At 44.4% G+C, this 13,624-nt stretch overlaps 1 protein-coding gene across 7 annotated transcripts in view; it reads left to right on the forward strand.

Annotated features, from left to right (window-relative positions):
• LOC122531544 (homeobox protein abdominal-B-like) overlaps positions 1–11,935 on the forward strand; it is a 71,383-nt gene extending 59,448 nt beyond the window's left edge. For 5 of the 7 annotated variants that reach the window (XM_043659559.1, XM_043659558.1, XM_043659562.1 and 2 more), the window contains 3 exons: positions 3,634–4,677; positions 8,867–9,893; positions 10,001–11,935. In XM_043659559.1, coding sequence (XP_043515494.1) covers positions 3,675–4,677; positions 8,867–9,351 — 1,488 coding nt within the window. In that variant the 5' untranslated portion in view covers positions 3,634–3,674 and the 3' untranslated portion in view covers positions 9,352–9,893; positions 10,001–11,935. Of the gene's footprint in view, positions 1–1,325; positions 4,678–8,866; positions 9,894–10,000 lie in introns of those variants that run through there. The other 2 variants (XM_043659557.1, XM_043659556.1) reach the window with 2 other exon arrangements.
• The last annotated feature ends 1,689 nt before the right edge of the window (positions 11,936–13,624 follow it).

The raw sequence follows: 13,624 nt of genomic DNA on the forward strand, positions 1-13,624 counted from the left end.
ATTTTCCTTATGCGGAAATATAATAACACCAACTCGAGCGAAATTAATATCACAAAATGTTGAGCAATTATCTTTTTTACATTATCATTTAGTGTAAATATTATTACATTTGAAGAAAAAAATATATATATGTATATATGTATATTAAATATTATGAATAGTTGATTTCGATAATGCAATATCATCCCTATCATATCCCATTTGAACTTTTTCCAACTCGATCCGAAATAGACGGACTACCTGAAATCGTCGAGCTACCCGCCCGACCCGAATAATCAGATACCTGTAATTTCGGGTACCTGCGCACCCCTAACGTACATACACGCGGCGTGACAGCATGAGTGGCGAGATCGTAGTGGACGCAAGGCATCATCCGTTCCTCCTTTCGCGCGTGACGTCACGCTGGTAAAATAGCGGAGAACGGCCGAGAGGACTCGGTCATCCGTTCGCCGCGATTCTTTGAATCAGTTCACAACATCGGTTCGTATTTCTGTCAACGAAATTGCGACACGAGCGAAGAACATGGTCATTAGAACGATTGGATTCATGGTTGTCGTTTTACGTTCTGGCAGAATCCGTTGGAATTTGTTTTAGCGATATTTTCACAATTTTCTGCATTTTACTCCAAAAAGTATAAGATTTGAATCGGCATGGATTGAGCAGTTGCGTTTGGAGTGAGAATTAAGACGACAAATTCAGGTAACTCGAACGATTGTTCAAACAACACGATTCTAAACATACAATTTAACGACGATAACGGGTGGTCGTTACTTCGCGAGATAATGGATATCGTAAAAGGCGCAGTGTTCGATGACGGAACTTGACAAAAGTCGCGGTCACGAACGAACAGTGCGTGTCTCAGGAATCGAATAATCCAGACATTCTCAGTTTTCCAAATATGTATCCTTTCTATTTGAAAGAAAGGAAAAAAAAAACCAGATGGAAATAAATAATATTGGATCCCGGAAATTTATTTCGATTTCTGCCATTTCAATCCACACCCTATGAATTTCTCGACTCGTTCAACGCGCGAAAAGAGTAGAAGCGTGTGAGCGCCAAAGATCTCGATTTGATCCAGGAACACCTGCTGTTCGTCAATCAGACTACGAGCCTACGACCTACGAGTCAGACGGTTCAATCTGTTCTTTTCTTTTTAGCCAGAAACCGCGTTTTAAATCGAACGAGAGTTCTTTAGAAATTTGAGAGAGGCAGCAGGCTGATTCTAGCGCGATGCAGAGAAGGGAGAGAGACAGATTAGAGCACGATGGGCGAGGGTAGGAAAGGCGTACGGGGCTTGTAGCTTGGCAGAACGCAAAGTGGAAGGGGCAAGTTCGTTCAGGGGTTTGGTTATCAAACGGTCCGAGAGATCGCGCTTGAGTCGCGTTCAGCCCGTTTGTACGTCGAGCCGCGGGCAGAGCTCTCAGTTGTTCAGTTGAGCACAGTGAAGGCAGAAGAAAGCGAGTCTTTTCGTGTGTGTAAATAGCGTGCGTGTGTGCTTGAACGTTCTTCCACGGAGATTTGTAGGGCTCTATTATCCGAGGAACCTAAAGGTGCATATCATTTGATGACATTTAGACGAGTTCACTGCCCGACTTTTCGAGAGAAGATGAAAAAAAGAGCGATGATCTACTACTGATTGCGGCGATTCTCGACGCGAGTTTGTCTACAACGATTCGTTCGATTCGTGGATCGCGCGCGCCTCTTGGACGGATAAAAAAAAAAAAGAAAGAAAACGAATCGAAATCGAAGGATATTTAAGGAGGCTGAAAGACAGATAAAGAATTAAGGAGAGTAAGTGACGGGTGGAGAAGAAAGTGCGCGTTCGAGTGAACGTCGCGTGTGTATTCGAAGAAAGTAATGAGCAAGGTGACAGTTGCCTTTGAGGAAGGAGGCGGGACGACATGCAGCTGAAGCATGATCTGGACGACGATAGCAAGATCGGTCGAATAGTGAGAGAAACGTGCTCGTACCGTACGGTCGATGCGACGTGCTGCTCGGTACAGTCGCCCAGAAGATCACGATTGCCAAGTGTCCTGATCGCGATATGTTTCAGCCGCGTACCGCTCGTTAATCGTTTCGAGCATCCATCATCGCCGACGACGTTCGACGAACGCGTAGTTGCGTCCAACGCGCGAAACGAGAAATCAGTCATCGACTGATCTCGAGGAGAAGAAACCAGAAAGTGCAATATCTTAAAAATTGCAATTCCATATCGTTGCACGTTGTTAAAAAAAAAAAAAGAAAAAAAAACAATCTAGAAGCGACCGATCGGTTATAAATGTTTTCAAACAATCATTTCTAAAGGAGTGCTGTGTCATTTTTTTTGTTTCCGTTTGTTCCAACGTCGCGCGCCGTGCAACATCATTGGACCTGATCATCGTCACCGTCATTATTGTCCGATCACTGGATCGTTCGGACATTTGGGACTCGGCTCGCTCACTGACGACGTTTCCCCGCACGTGGCCCGTGCTGCTTACCACTCGTCAACTTTCGTCGACGTCTTGGACGCGTTGTCGCGGTGGCGGTGGTGGTGGTGGTGGTGGTGGTGATGGTGCATGGACCTTTTCTCGACGGATTTATTACGCATTTTATCGCGCCCCTGGGCGTCTTCATCTCCCTCTCTGTCTATCTCCGAGCTCGCTGCGTCCGCTCGTTCACCCGTTTCTCTCGCTCTATCTCGCATTCGCGCTCTTCGTCCTTCCTTCCCTCTGTTTCTCTTCTGCTGGACCGCCGTGTACCATCTCCCTCCATCTCACGCTTATCTACCCCTCCACCTGTCTGCCTCGCCGCTGCACACCCTCTCTTCCCTCCGTCAACCCTGCCCTCACGATCGCGTACACCCGTACAATTTTCCCTACCCCCACCTTCCGTGTGCCTCCTCTGTATCTTCACACGCGTTTTCTTTATTTATTCCGCGATTTCACGGAGCAACGCAACGCTCCGCACACGATGAACAACGCGGACCTTCCGTTACGTTTTTAAAATCGCCGTCTCGCGTGCCAACTTTCGCGCACGGTACCCACCGCGGTATTTCCATCGCATTTCGCGTTCTGACCATTGGTCGTCTGTACGTTCTCGATCTTCGTCGGCTACGCTCGACGAGACCGTCTCGTAAAATCGACGCGAATAACTACCACGTCGCGACTTCTCTTTCGTTCTCCCACCCTCCTTCCTTCTTCTCATCGTTCACCTCCTACCACTTCTCTTTCTCCTTCTTTGCCTCTTGCTTCTCCTTCGTTCTGTACCGATTCCTCTTCCATCGAGTATTCTGTCTTATTCTGTCGGACTACTAACGTTTACTCGAAACGTTATATCGGCTCGTTCCTGTTCATCCTTGAAACGTACATACGTGCGCGTCGTAAACGCAACCGCGCGAAACGACCATGCGATTCCGGTCCTCGGTCGACTGCTGAAAAATCGATCGTATATTCCCGCGCTTGGTCCACCGCTGCCACCACTGGTTTCCCTTGTTGTGGGCATCGTCGTTATAACACCGGCAATTACCTGCCACCATCTGCACCATCGCCGATCACGTGGCTTGTTCGACGGCGACCCTTTACGACAATGTTCACGCCGCGCCGCTGTGCGGCTCCGGCGTGGGCCACCCTGGTTCCGTCACGCCGATGGGGTCAGCTACCGGAGCGGGGAATTCCACCGGGGTGACTTGGTGGGCCATGATGAACGGTTCTCTCTACGAGGACAGTCCACCACCGATCGCGCCATCCGCTTCCAGCCTCATCTCGCTCCAGCAACAACAACAAGCAACTTCGACACCAGCTTCTCACCAGCAAGCCACAACACCGACCTCACCGACTGCACCGACCGCTTCTTCGGCAGCGAGTGCGCCTTCCGCGCCTACAGCCAGTGCCAGCTCGACCTCGCCGAGCGCTTCCTCGGTAGCGAGCAACAGCGCGCCAGGCCCACTCCACATACCGGCCAAAAGGTTGACCGCCACGCCAGCCGCTTCTTCCTACGGCGAGGTCGGCTGTGTCGAGTCAACAGCCGCACCCGCCACTGGACCAGCGGGCGTCATTCGTCATTCCCACTCGTCATCGGCCGGCTCCCAAGGAGGCTGGAGTTACAGTCCTCATCATCCCCAAGACTCTCACTACTCATCCGCTGCGACTGACACCCTTAATCATCATCAAACATACGGGGGCAATAATCCCCCAACCTATTACAATCTGGCGGCAGATCCTACCTCCACTTCCGGCTCCTCCAGGGATAACCGGAAAGCTGGTACGCTCAGTTTTTGGTCACCGGCCGCTGCGACAACGGGCGTCGCTGCAACAGCTGGCTCCAGTTCTGACTACAAATCCTACAACTCGGCCGGTGTTGCGACTACCAGCTCCTCGACCGGAGCTGGATCCTCCTCCGTAGTCACAGGTGCCGCCGATCCGGCCGTTTCTTCCTGTCATCAAAGCTTCTCGCAGAGTTGGTGCAACTATGCGCCATACACCACGGCCAGGCATCATCACCCGGTGGACACGGCTGGCCATCATCATCCTCACTCGCAAGCCGGAGTTCCATACTTGACACCGTCCGCAGCGGACGACCGAGGAAGGGTCACCGCTGCTATGGTAGCCGCCGAAGGGGCTTTTCCTCACGATGGATACGGTGGCCTTCGGAATTACGGGGCGCCCGAGCCTGTCACCTCAAGTCCGTATCCACCTCCAGGTAAGCATCGACTCCGTCTTCCTCTTTGTCTTTCATTCACCTTGTTCCTTTTCAGTTAGGGTATGCCAACGAGGTAACGTACGTACATACATACATACGCGCCCTATGCGCACGCGAGAGCTTTTACTTTCCACGAACGTTTGCTCGCGAATCGCGTCAATTTGCTCGCTCGTAAATGCAAGGTCATTCATGCTGTTGTGTACGTGCACCGGCGAGTCCGCGGGGAAACGAAACGAGTCTGAAAACGACTCGTCGAAAGTCGCAAGAGATCGTGCTCCGAATCTCTCCTAGCTCTTTCGGCCTTGAAACGAATCAACGACAACAACGGGCGAGCGAGAAAGAGAGAATCGGGGAGAGAGAGAGAGAGACAGAGAGAGAAAGAGAGAGAGAGAGAGAGATATTGGAAATTTAAATGATCGAAATCCGCGAGGATCCTGACCTGTCGCACTAGCGACCTGCTCGCCGTTCCATTCACGTGTTTGGTCATTCTCTTTCGTCCCCACTTGGTGTCGTTCTATTCTATTCTTGAGACCCGGGAACCCATGAAACGTCGCACGAGCAACAACGAACCGCGGCAGGTTTATTGGCGGCCGTAACTCGTCGTAAACTCTGGCGTTTGCCTCCGATCAGCTGATCCGTTCCATGACCTGTGCACAGCCGTCTTCGTTCTTCTCTTACTAACGACAGTTCTCGCTTTCCCTCTTGCGAACACTGTCGCCGAGGCTCTCCTTCACGCCTCTGTTTGCTTCTTTCGTTCCAGCCTTTAACCCACTTCGACTTACTTTTTTACCTCTGCAGATTCCTGTTCGTTCGGTTAGTTGCATAATCGATGGCAAACTGCGTCGATGCTGGACGCGTGTGCGAAACGTACGACAAATGATACAGTCAGGGACACGGCCCGGAAGAATCTGGAGGAGGCTGAAGAAAGGTCAGCGAAACAACAAAAAGCTCGAAACGGCTGGCCGAGAGATTCTAATCGGCTGGTGATACGAGTATATCGTGGAGGAAAAAGAGAACACGCGTCCCTTTCCGAAATCGTAAAGAATAGGAAAATACGAGACACGATGGCTGCTCATACGGGCACGCTCGGCCCGATAAACGAGATAACGTTCGCGTGATCCTCTCGGCCTCGGAGTTAATCGTATGCGTGGTAGGGAGTTACACGCGCAGGCGTACGATCCATACAAAGTAGTAGAACGAACGCTGCGTATAGTTTAACCGTGCCCCAATAGATGGCAGCTCCATTATCTTTGTTCGTCTGGCTGGTATTCCGAGACCGCCGGTGTCTTCGACGTGTTACTTCCCGAATGCCTTCTCTGCTCGCGCAGGCCTGCGCGATTTTTCGAAAGCAAGTTGTACGCGCCGGCCGGCGACAGCTGCCTACCGTCGTCGTTTGCCATTCCCCGATCCGATCAGATAACAGCTTCCTGGTTGAAAAATGTCACCTCCTGGAAAGAAAAACCGGTTGCAAATTAGCTGCCACTTTGCGAGCTTAAATGACGTTCAATGTTGGGTGATATAATTTAACGCGCCATTTTCGACCCCTCTCGTCTCTAATTAACGCTGTCGTAGATTACGATTCATTATCGCACGAGCCATCGCCGAGCAATCGTATAAATTCAATCCTCGATATTTTATTTCGCGGTGAGTTTTTCTCGTCGTAATTTTCGAAATTTCGTAAGTTCTTTCTCTTGGAAAAGTCGACGCTCCGTGATTTTGCGTTAAATTGTTCCGACAAAATTGATTACGAGCGACAGTTGTATCTGAACGATCAAGGAGGGAGGCATTCGTCGCGTTGATATCGGTAGATCGTGGACAGTGGTCGTTTCGAGGGTTGATGTGATAACCCTCGGCACGCCTCGTTGCTGACTGCACGCCTGTCGCAAATCGATACGTCATTTGCGCCGCAGTTTCGCGTGCTCGCGCCTCGTCCCTCCCGTACGTTCACATTCGCTAGACATTCTGACCTTCGTTAAAAACCATTTGCATGTTTCAACGCGTTTAGCGAGCAATACATTTTCGCCGATTGAAAAATCGTGTCGCGATACTCCGTGAAACAAGAGGAAACGGGACGGAAGGAAACGTTGAGAAAACACTAGTAACCAGGGAGTAAGAGAAAGTAAGAGTAAGGACGTGAGCGTGGGTTAGAGCGGAGAGAGGCATAAGACCAGAAGGGAGAGTATTACGCGATTTAATAAAGAAGGAAGAAAAATTGAAGCTTGACTGCCGAATCCCCCGTACGAAAAGAGAGTGTTTGTTACATTTTTTCTCATTCTCATAAACTCTGATCAAAAGGTTTAGACATTCGTGAAGTATGGTCTAAGAAAAAAGCTTCCTTAAAAAAAAAAAAAATGAAAACGGTAATAAAAAGCTGGACTTTAAACTCGACCAACGTTATAATTTATTATCGTGTCTCGACAAACGGGCTATTTCGCAATTGTAAATAAACCTGTCTATTTTCGGTTCTTTACTTCTGTAAAATACCGCGTTCGAACGTGTTCGTTAACGAATAACGAAGCTAGAGGACATAGGAACGTTTTGCAGCACGGCGAATAACGTCGATAAGGTATCTGTAACAAAAGGACAGCAGGTGGGAAAATGAAATTCCAAGCATGTAAATGCGAGTGTGTAATGTTACTAGACAGACGAGGTTGTTGCATTCGTAGCTTTGCAACTAATCCTCACCGTGGTTTGTCCGTACTTAGGTTAAAGATAGACGGAAAGGCTATTCGCTTTCGTAATCCCTTCGTTTCATATGCTACGTTCGAGTATTGCCTTGACTACTTCCAAAAATATGATGTTTATCGCGCATATCTAGTTTAAAGAAATGTAGTTTCTTTCTGTAGTCTTTTTTTGTTATTCAAGAATAGAAAATGAGAGGATATTTTTATTTGAACAAATGCTTTTGTAATGCAGATGATATTTAATCTATCGTTTTATCGTTAATTACGTGGAAATAAATAAATTGTCAAATAAAATTATTTTTTGCATTCGAGAAGAAGACGGTATGTCTGGCCAAACTTTCATAAATCTTGTTATCGCACGAGGTAAAGAAAGGAAATAAAATTTTACCTTTCGTTTGAAATTTAAATCTGTTTTTCAGTTTTTTTTTTTTTTTAAATTGTTAAACATCCTTACAGATGAAAAAATCTACGATTGTGGGATTCGGTGTACGGCCTCGAACCACCAGCTACAACGAGGAATGTAGCACTTACTAACAGTTCCGCGTTTCACGTCCCCGTTTCATGTTTTCCACACGGTTAGTATGCTCGGTCCAATTATATCATATCGGCTCGTCGTGACGAACCCTTTGTATACGTGCTCCACGTACCTACCTACACGGTTTCTTATTCCAAGTGCAAGCTCTAGCACCAGGGAACGCTTTTGGGTGTGAATTTCAAGACCTTTTTATCAGAGAAATTCCAAATAGGGAAACTATTTTAGTCGCTATTTTTCGGATAAGCCCACATTTGAGTTCTAAATCATAATCCTTTTTGTTTTAGTTTTGTCACTTTCGAAATTGAACTTTCACATCCAGGAACCTGTCTGGCACTCATTACCTGATAATAATTTAATATGTGTACAAAATCAAATATCGATTCAGCTGTATCAAATTCCTCTCTCAATCGGAGCACGATCTTGAAATATAAATAAAATAATTTTAAATTGTTAATTATTTCTGATTGCATGCATGAATGTCGATCAATCATCGTTAGCTACGATACTGATCGATGATTATCACGAATAATTACGATAATTACAACGAATTGGATGAGAGGACAGTATTGCAGTATCGATCGGTCAGCTTCGGCCTAGTGTCAATAGAGATTTCATTCGGTACTATGTAGTTACGCATCGATATGTCAACTAACGAGTCGATGTATTTGCTCTCGTTTCTGTCGGCCTGTGCGGACCTAATAACTTTGTCGGTCGCTAGGAAAAAAAAAAGGGGGAAAAAAAAACAAGTATACTCGGATGTTCTTATTCGAGATTCATTGGAACGAGAAATCGAGAACTTGCATCCGCTTGCATCGAACGGTCAATTGAAACTGAATAGTCGAATCAATTGAAGCATGCTTCAATATACTTTCAATAAGCACGATTTCAATATCGAGGCAAATTTAATCATTAGCTAATATTTCTAGCTAGCAGCTAGGTTGTTTGTGACCGGCAAACTAATTGTGTCAAGTGATGTGGGGTTCCTCCCCATCTTCCTTGTTTCCCGCAGGTTCCCTGGCGGGAGTCGGCGTCGGTGTCGGGGTGGCTGGAATGGGCGTCAGTTGTGGAAGCTCGAACCCTCTGGAGTGGACCGGGCAAGTGACAGTACGGAAGAAACGCAAACCGTACTCCAAGTTCCAAACGCTCGAACTTGAGAAAGAGTTCCTGTTCAACGCGTACGTGTCGAAGCAGAAACGATGGGAGCTCGCGCGCAACTTGAACCTGACCGAGCGGCAGGTGAAGATATGGTTTCAAAACCGAAGGATGAAGAACAAGAAGAATAGTCAGCGGCAGCAACAAAATAACAATAATAACAATAGCAGCGCCAACAATGCGAATCATCACGCGGCTACCGGCAGTCATCATCATCCGAGCGCCGCACACGCGCCACCCTCGAGTCACCACGTGGTCGCGCAGGCGCACCACGCAAACGGTTCTGCGAAGCATCATCAGTGACCCGTGGCCTTCTCTGGGGTCGTCTTCGGCCATCATAATAATAATAATCACAGCTCGACGAACGGTTGCACCGGAAACGGTGCTGGTACTGGTGCTGGGACCGGAACCGGGACTGGAAACGGTATCGGCCATTCCGGTAGCCACGTGAACATTGTTACAGGTCACAGCCACACGCTTCACGCGCCTCAACCTCAAACGCCTCTGCCGACCCATGCCGCCGGTGTTTCCAACACCGTCACGCCCCCCACCGCAGTCGTTCATCCGCATATTCACGCACACGCTCATCATCAGTTGGCGCACGTGGCTCAACAGTATCCCGCGCTTCTTCATCAGACAACACCCCACGGCCTGGCTGCCTGAACGTGAAATTCTTCAGGTTTCGACGCCCCAGAGAAATCGTTGATGAGTCGTGCTTATTGCAGACACGGACCCTTGGCTCGAGAACATCGGATAGACAAATATGTAACCGCATACTTATTAAACTTCGTTCAGCAGCTGTTTAAAGACTGCCTACCATTTCTAAGAAGAGATATTCTTTCGCGGTATAATTATTATTATTATATTATTTTATTATTATTATTATTATTATTATTATTATTATTATTATTATTATTATTATTATTATTATTATTAATATTATTGTTCTCAGTTATTATCATATTTATCCTACGAATGCAGTGGTCCGACGAATGGAACATTGTTGTATAAAAGAAAGTCCTTGAGACGTCTGAACCACCAGACTCTTTTTCGATCGTCGTGTTGATATATCAGGTGTTGGTCTTCTTCGAGTTAGTGCGCATTATATCATATGCGGCACCAAGCAATCTGTCCAATTCGTAATTCGGTGGTATTTCCTCCAATTATTCATATTATATATATAGTGAAGCAAATTAGTGTCACTTAGTGTCTGTCCTTCCCCGTTTCAACAATCCATTATTCCCACCTGGACGAATACCTTCTACGCTCCTTACTTCCCTATTCCTCCCCTTTGAACATCGGTCTGTACCACTTGCTCGTAACTTTCGATCGTAACTTACGTTTGCTTTGTCTCCTGCGCTGTTTAGCTCGAGCGATCGATCAACGATTGCGCGGGAACGGTTCAGGAAACAACGACATTGGATCCTATGGCTACGATGACGCGATTCGACGATCAATTCGACCGTAATTGAAAAAAAGTAATCACTTCCTAGAGGTAAGTGTATCGGAAGGTGTGCTGCAACGAGAAAAGAATGCGATTTAAAAAAAAAAAAAGAAAAAAAGAGTATACAAAAGGAGCTTTCGGCGTTGTTGAGAAATTGAAATATTTCACTTTTGTTAGAAATTTTACGTTTATTTGTTCAATACGTGAAACGTTGATAATCTACTGTCTGTGATCTCGCGGGAAGAACTACGACGATTTCATCGATGCTCGCTAATCGTCGAGTTCTGCATTCGATATCTAATTACGCGATCGTCGTGTATTGGTTTAATTCCTTGGTGCATTTTTTTCATCGTTCCATAGGATCCATTGAACAAGATTTCAACTGAACAGTGAGAGCGTAGGCCGATTTACTATTCCGATGAAGATTAGCGAATTCGTTCGATCATTGACGACCTGCAACAAGATGAAACGATTTAGGTTTAAGCTCAAGACCTTTGTAGATAACTCCTATATTTTTTGTTTGACGTTTCGTCCCGAGGCAGGTCGACTGTAAAAATCGGAAAGATCATAATGAAAAATCGGGACTAGGCCTGTTCGTAAATTTTTCGGTGCAATAACTTGTGAGAACAACAGCTTTCCCGCGAACAATTACATCGAGGATATATTTGAGACGGACCTAGCCCAAAGCAACCAAGATTTAGTCTAATTGTTATATTCATCGCCTACCAAGGATTTACGAACTCTAGTACCTATAACTCGTATATTATATGTAAAAAAAAAAAGTCGACTTAGATTTAAAAGCATACCTAATGGACTGCGGAGTGATCAGGAGCACTATTCCGAGACTGAGTTTAGGATCTTCGTCGTGGAATTATAGACATGCTGTAAACTGAGTTAACTATTTCTCCGATGATCGAGAAAAAATGTCGTAATGCTCGGTCGATGGTTAATTTTTGTTTTCCTTAATTGAAAGGTTTACATCGAGATAAAATGAATTTGGTTGTTAGAAATTTCGATATTATTTATTTGTTGAATGCGAAATTACTGTTTTGTTTGGAAAAATTCCAGAGTTTTCATAAATAAATAAATAAATATATATATATATTTATAAGAATATATACATATGCACAATATCTATCAAGAATAAATTAATCAAAAACTTTTCTCATCGAGTACACAAAATATTCGTCCTTGCATATCTAACTATCGTCGACAACGAACTCTAATTATCTAAGATTGTGGACTAACTGAACGTTCGAGAAATTTACGAGACTGAAGGAAATTTAATTGGAACAAAGTATCGATGCGTCAGGTGCTGAAATTAGTCTTTCCAGAGTCGAGGACGGATGTTATCTTGGCCAGCGGAATCGGGAGGAAGAAAAAAAAAAAAAGAAAAAAATATCGAATTGAATCGAACGAAGTCCTAAACGCAGTCTTTAATTGTAAGAACGAAGAAGACGAAGGGTTTACTTTTTAATTCATACGCTAGCGACTAAGTAGATAATTTAATCGAACGTCCCGGCGGATAAACACAAAATAAATATCCCAGTGGATGTTTGATCCCTTTAAGGTGCAACATTATTTAAATTATAAGGCTCGCTGAACGAGTATGCATGCCTATGGTATATTATATATACAATATACGCGTATTTCCCGAATGTTTCGCGCGAGTGATGACGAAACGTAAGTGCGGAGTATACATCCGAAGGAAATCGATAAGGAGAAAGTGGGTCCGATGAGAATCGGAATTTCTGAAAAGTGTGTGTGTAAGTGCGCGCGCGTATGCCCACGAGCGTGTCAGAGACGGAGTGTATGAGCGCGGAGTGTATGACTGTAAGAGGAAGGAAGAGTGTACGAGTGTAAGAGGAAAGAACAAGGGAGAGGAGCAGAGCCATAGAGATTGAGAGAGGAGGCGAGCAAGATGATGCAGAGAGAGTGGGAAATACAGAGAAATGAGAAACGATGTTATAGATAATGATAAATAGAAACGTGGCGTAACGTGGGAGGAAGCAAGGACTATATATGTATTGTAATAACGAAAAAAAAAAAAAAAGAAATAAACGAAACGTACACACTTACGAGCACACATCCACACACGGAAATACACGTGAAACACACGCGTCATAAGGATTGGATAAATGATATTGTAGATTCCGCCGCGTTTATTATTAATACGTTAATTATGTAATGACGAATAAAATATTAGATACACGAGTATAAGGTAAGACGCAGATAAAGATACGATTTGAGAGAGCGAGCCAAGCGGAAATCGTAGAAAAGAAAGAAGAGAGAAAAAGGAAATGAGAAAGAGAAACAGGAAAATTTCGCAAGGTTCGACGTCGAAGTCAAGATTTGGGGTCAGCGCAACATTCAAATTTCAATGTGAATTGTCGATTGTGATTAGTTGCTAACTTTCTTGTTGCTGGCGAACTTTAACGTGATTATTAAGATAATAATAATTATTATTATTTCATTATTATTATATTATTATATTAATTATTATTATTGTGAGCGTCATGTTATTATTATATTATTGTTTTTATTGTGTGTTGTTTCAGTTTATTACGATCACAATATTATTATTACAAGATGATAACGAAACAATGGTCCTACAGGTCCTACAGGTATACATGTACATGAAATCACACAGCTCAAGTATACAGAGATGCCCGGTGAATTTTTACTCGAATAATGCTACTATAAATAAGCTATCTCGATCAATAGAACAAATGATATTTTGATCTTTCGACTACGTCGCGGAGAAATTTATATTAAATTTTATATTTATTTCGAAAGCTTTAAAGCGCGTTCAAACGAGAATCGAAGAGCTTTCCATCGAATTCGATCCGAACAAATACCTTTCTCGAAAATGATTAAACAATAATGTTTCGATCGAGATAATTTAAGTTCTCGAGTGAACGTATGCATGAGAGAGGACAAGAGAATGTTATATATTTCGGGAACGCAAATTAATTTTTGTTTTATATTCGAGTTACTAAGTGAAAAGAAATGAAAAGAAGAGAAAAATTATTTTTGTGTTATTACGTTTTTTTTTTTTTTTTTTTTTTTTTTTTTTTTTATTTTTTTTTTGTTTTTTTTTTTTTTTTTAAATGTACATAAGTTTACTTTATG

The sequence above is a fragment of the Frieseomelitta varia genome, unplaced genomic scaffold (assembly GCF_011392965.1).
Source record: "Frieseomelitta varia isolate USP_RPSP 00005682 unplaced genomic scaffold, Fvar_1.2 scaffold_405, whole genome shotgun sequence".
In the NCBI taxonomy this organism is placed as follows: Eukaryota; Metazoa; Arthropoda; class Insecta; order Hymenoptera; family Apidae; genus Frieseomelitta; species Frieseomelitta varia.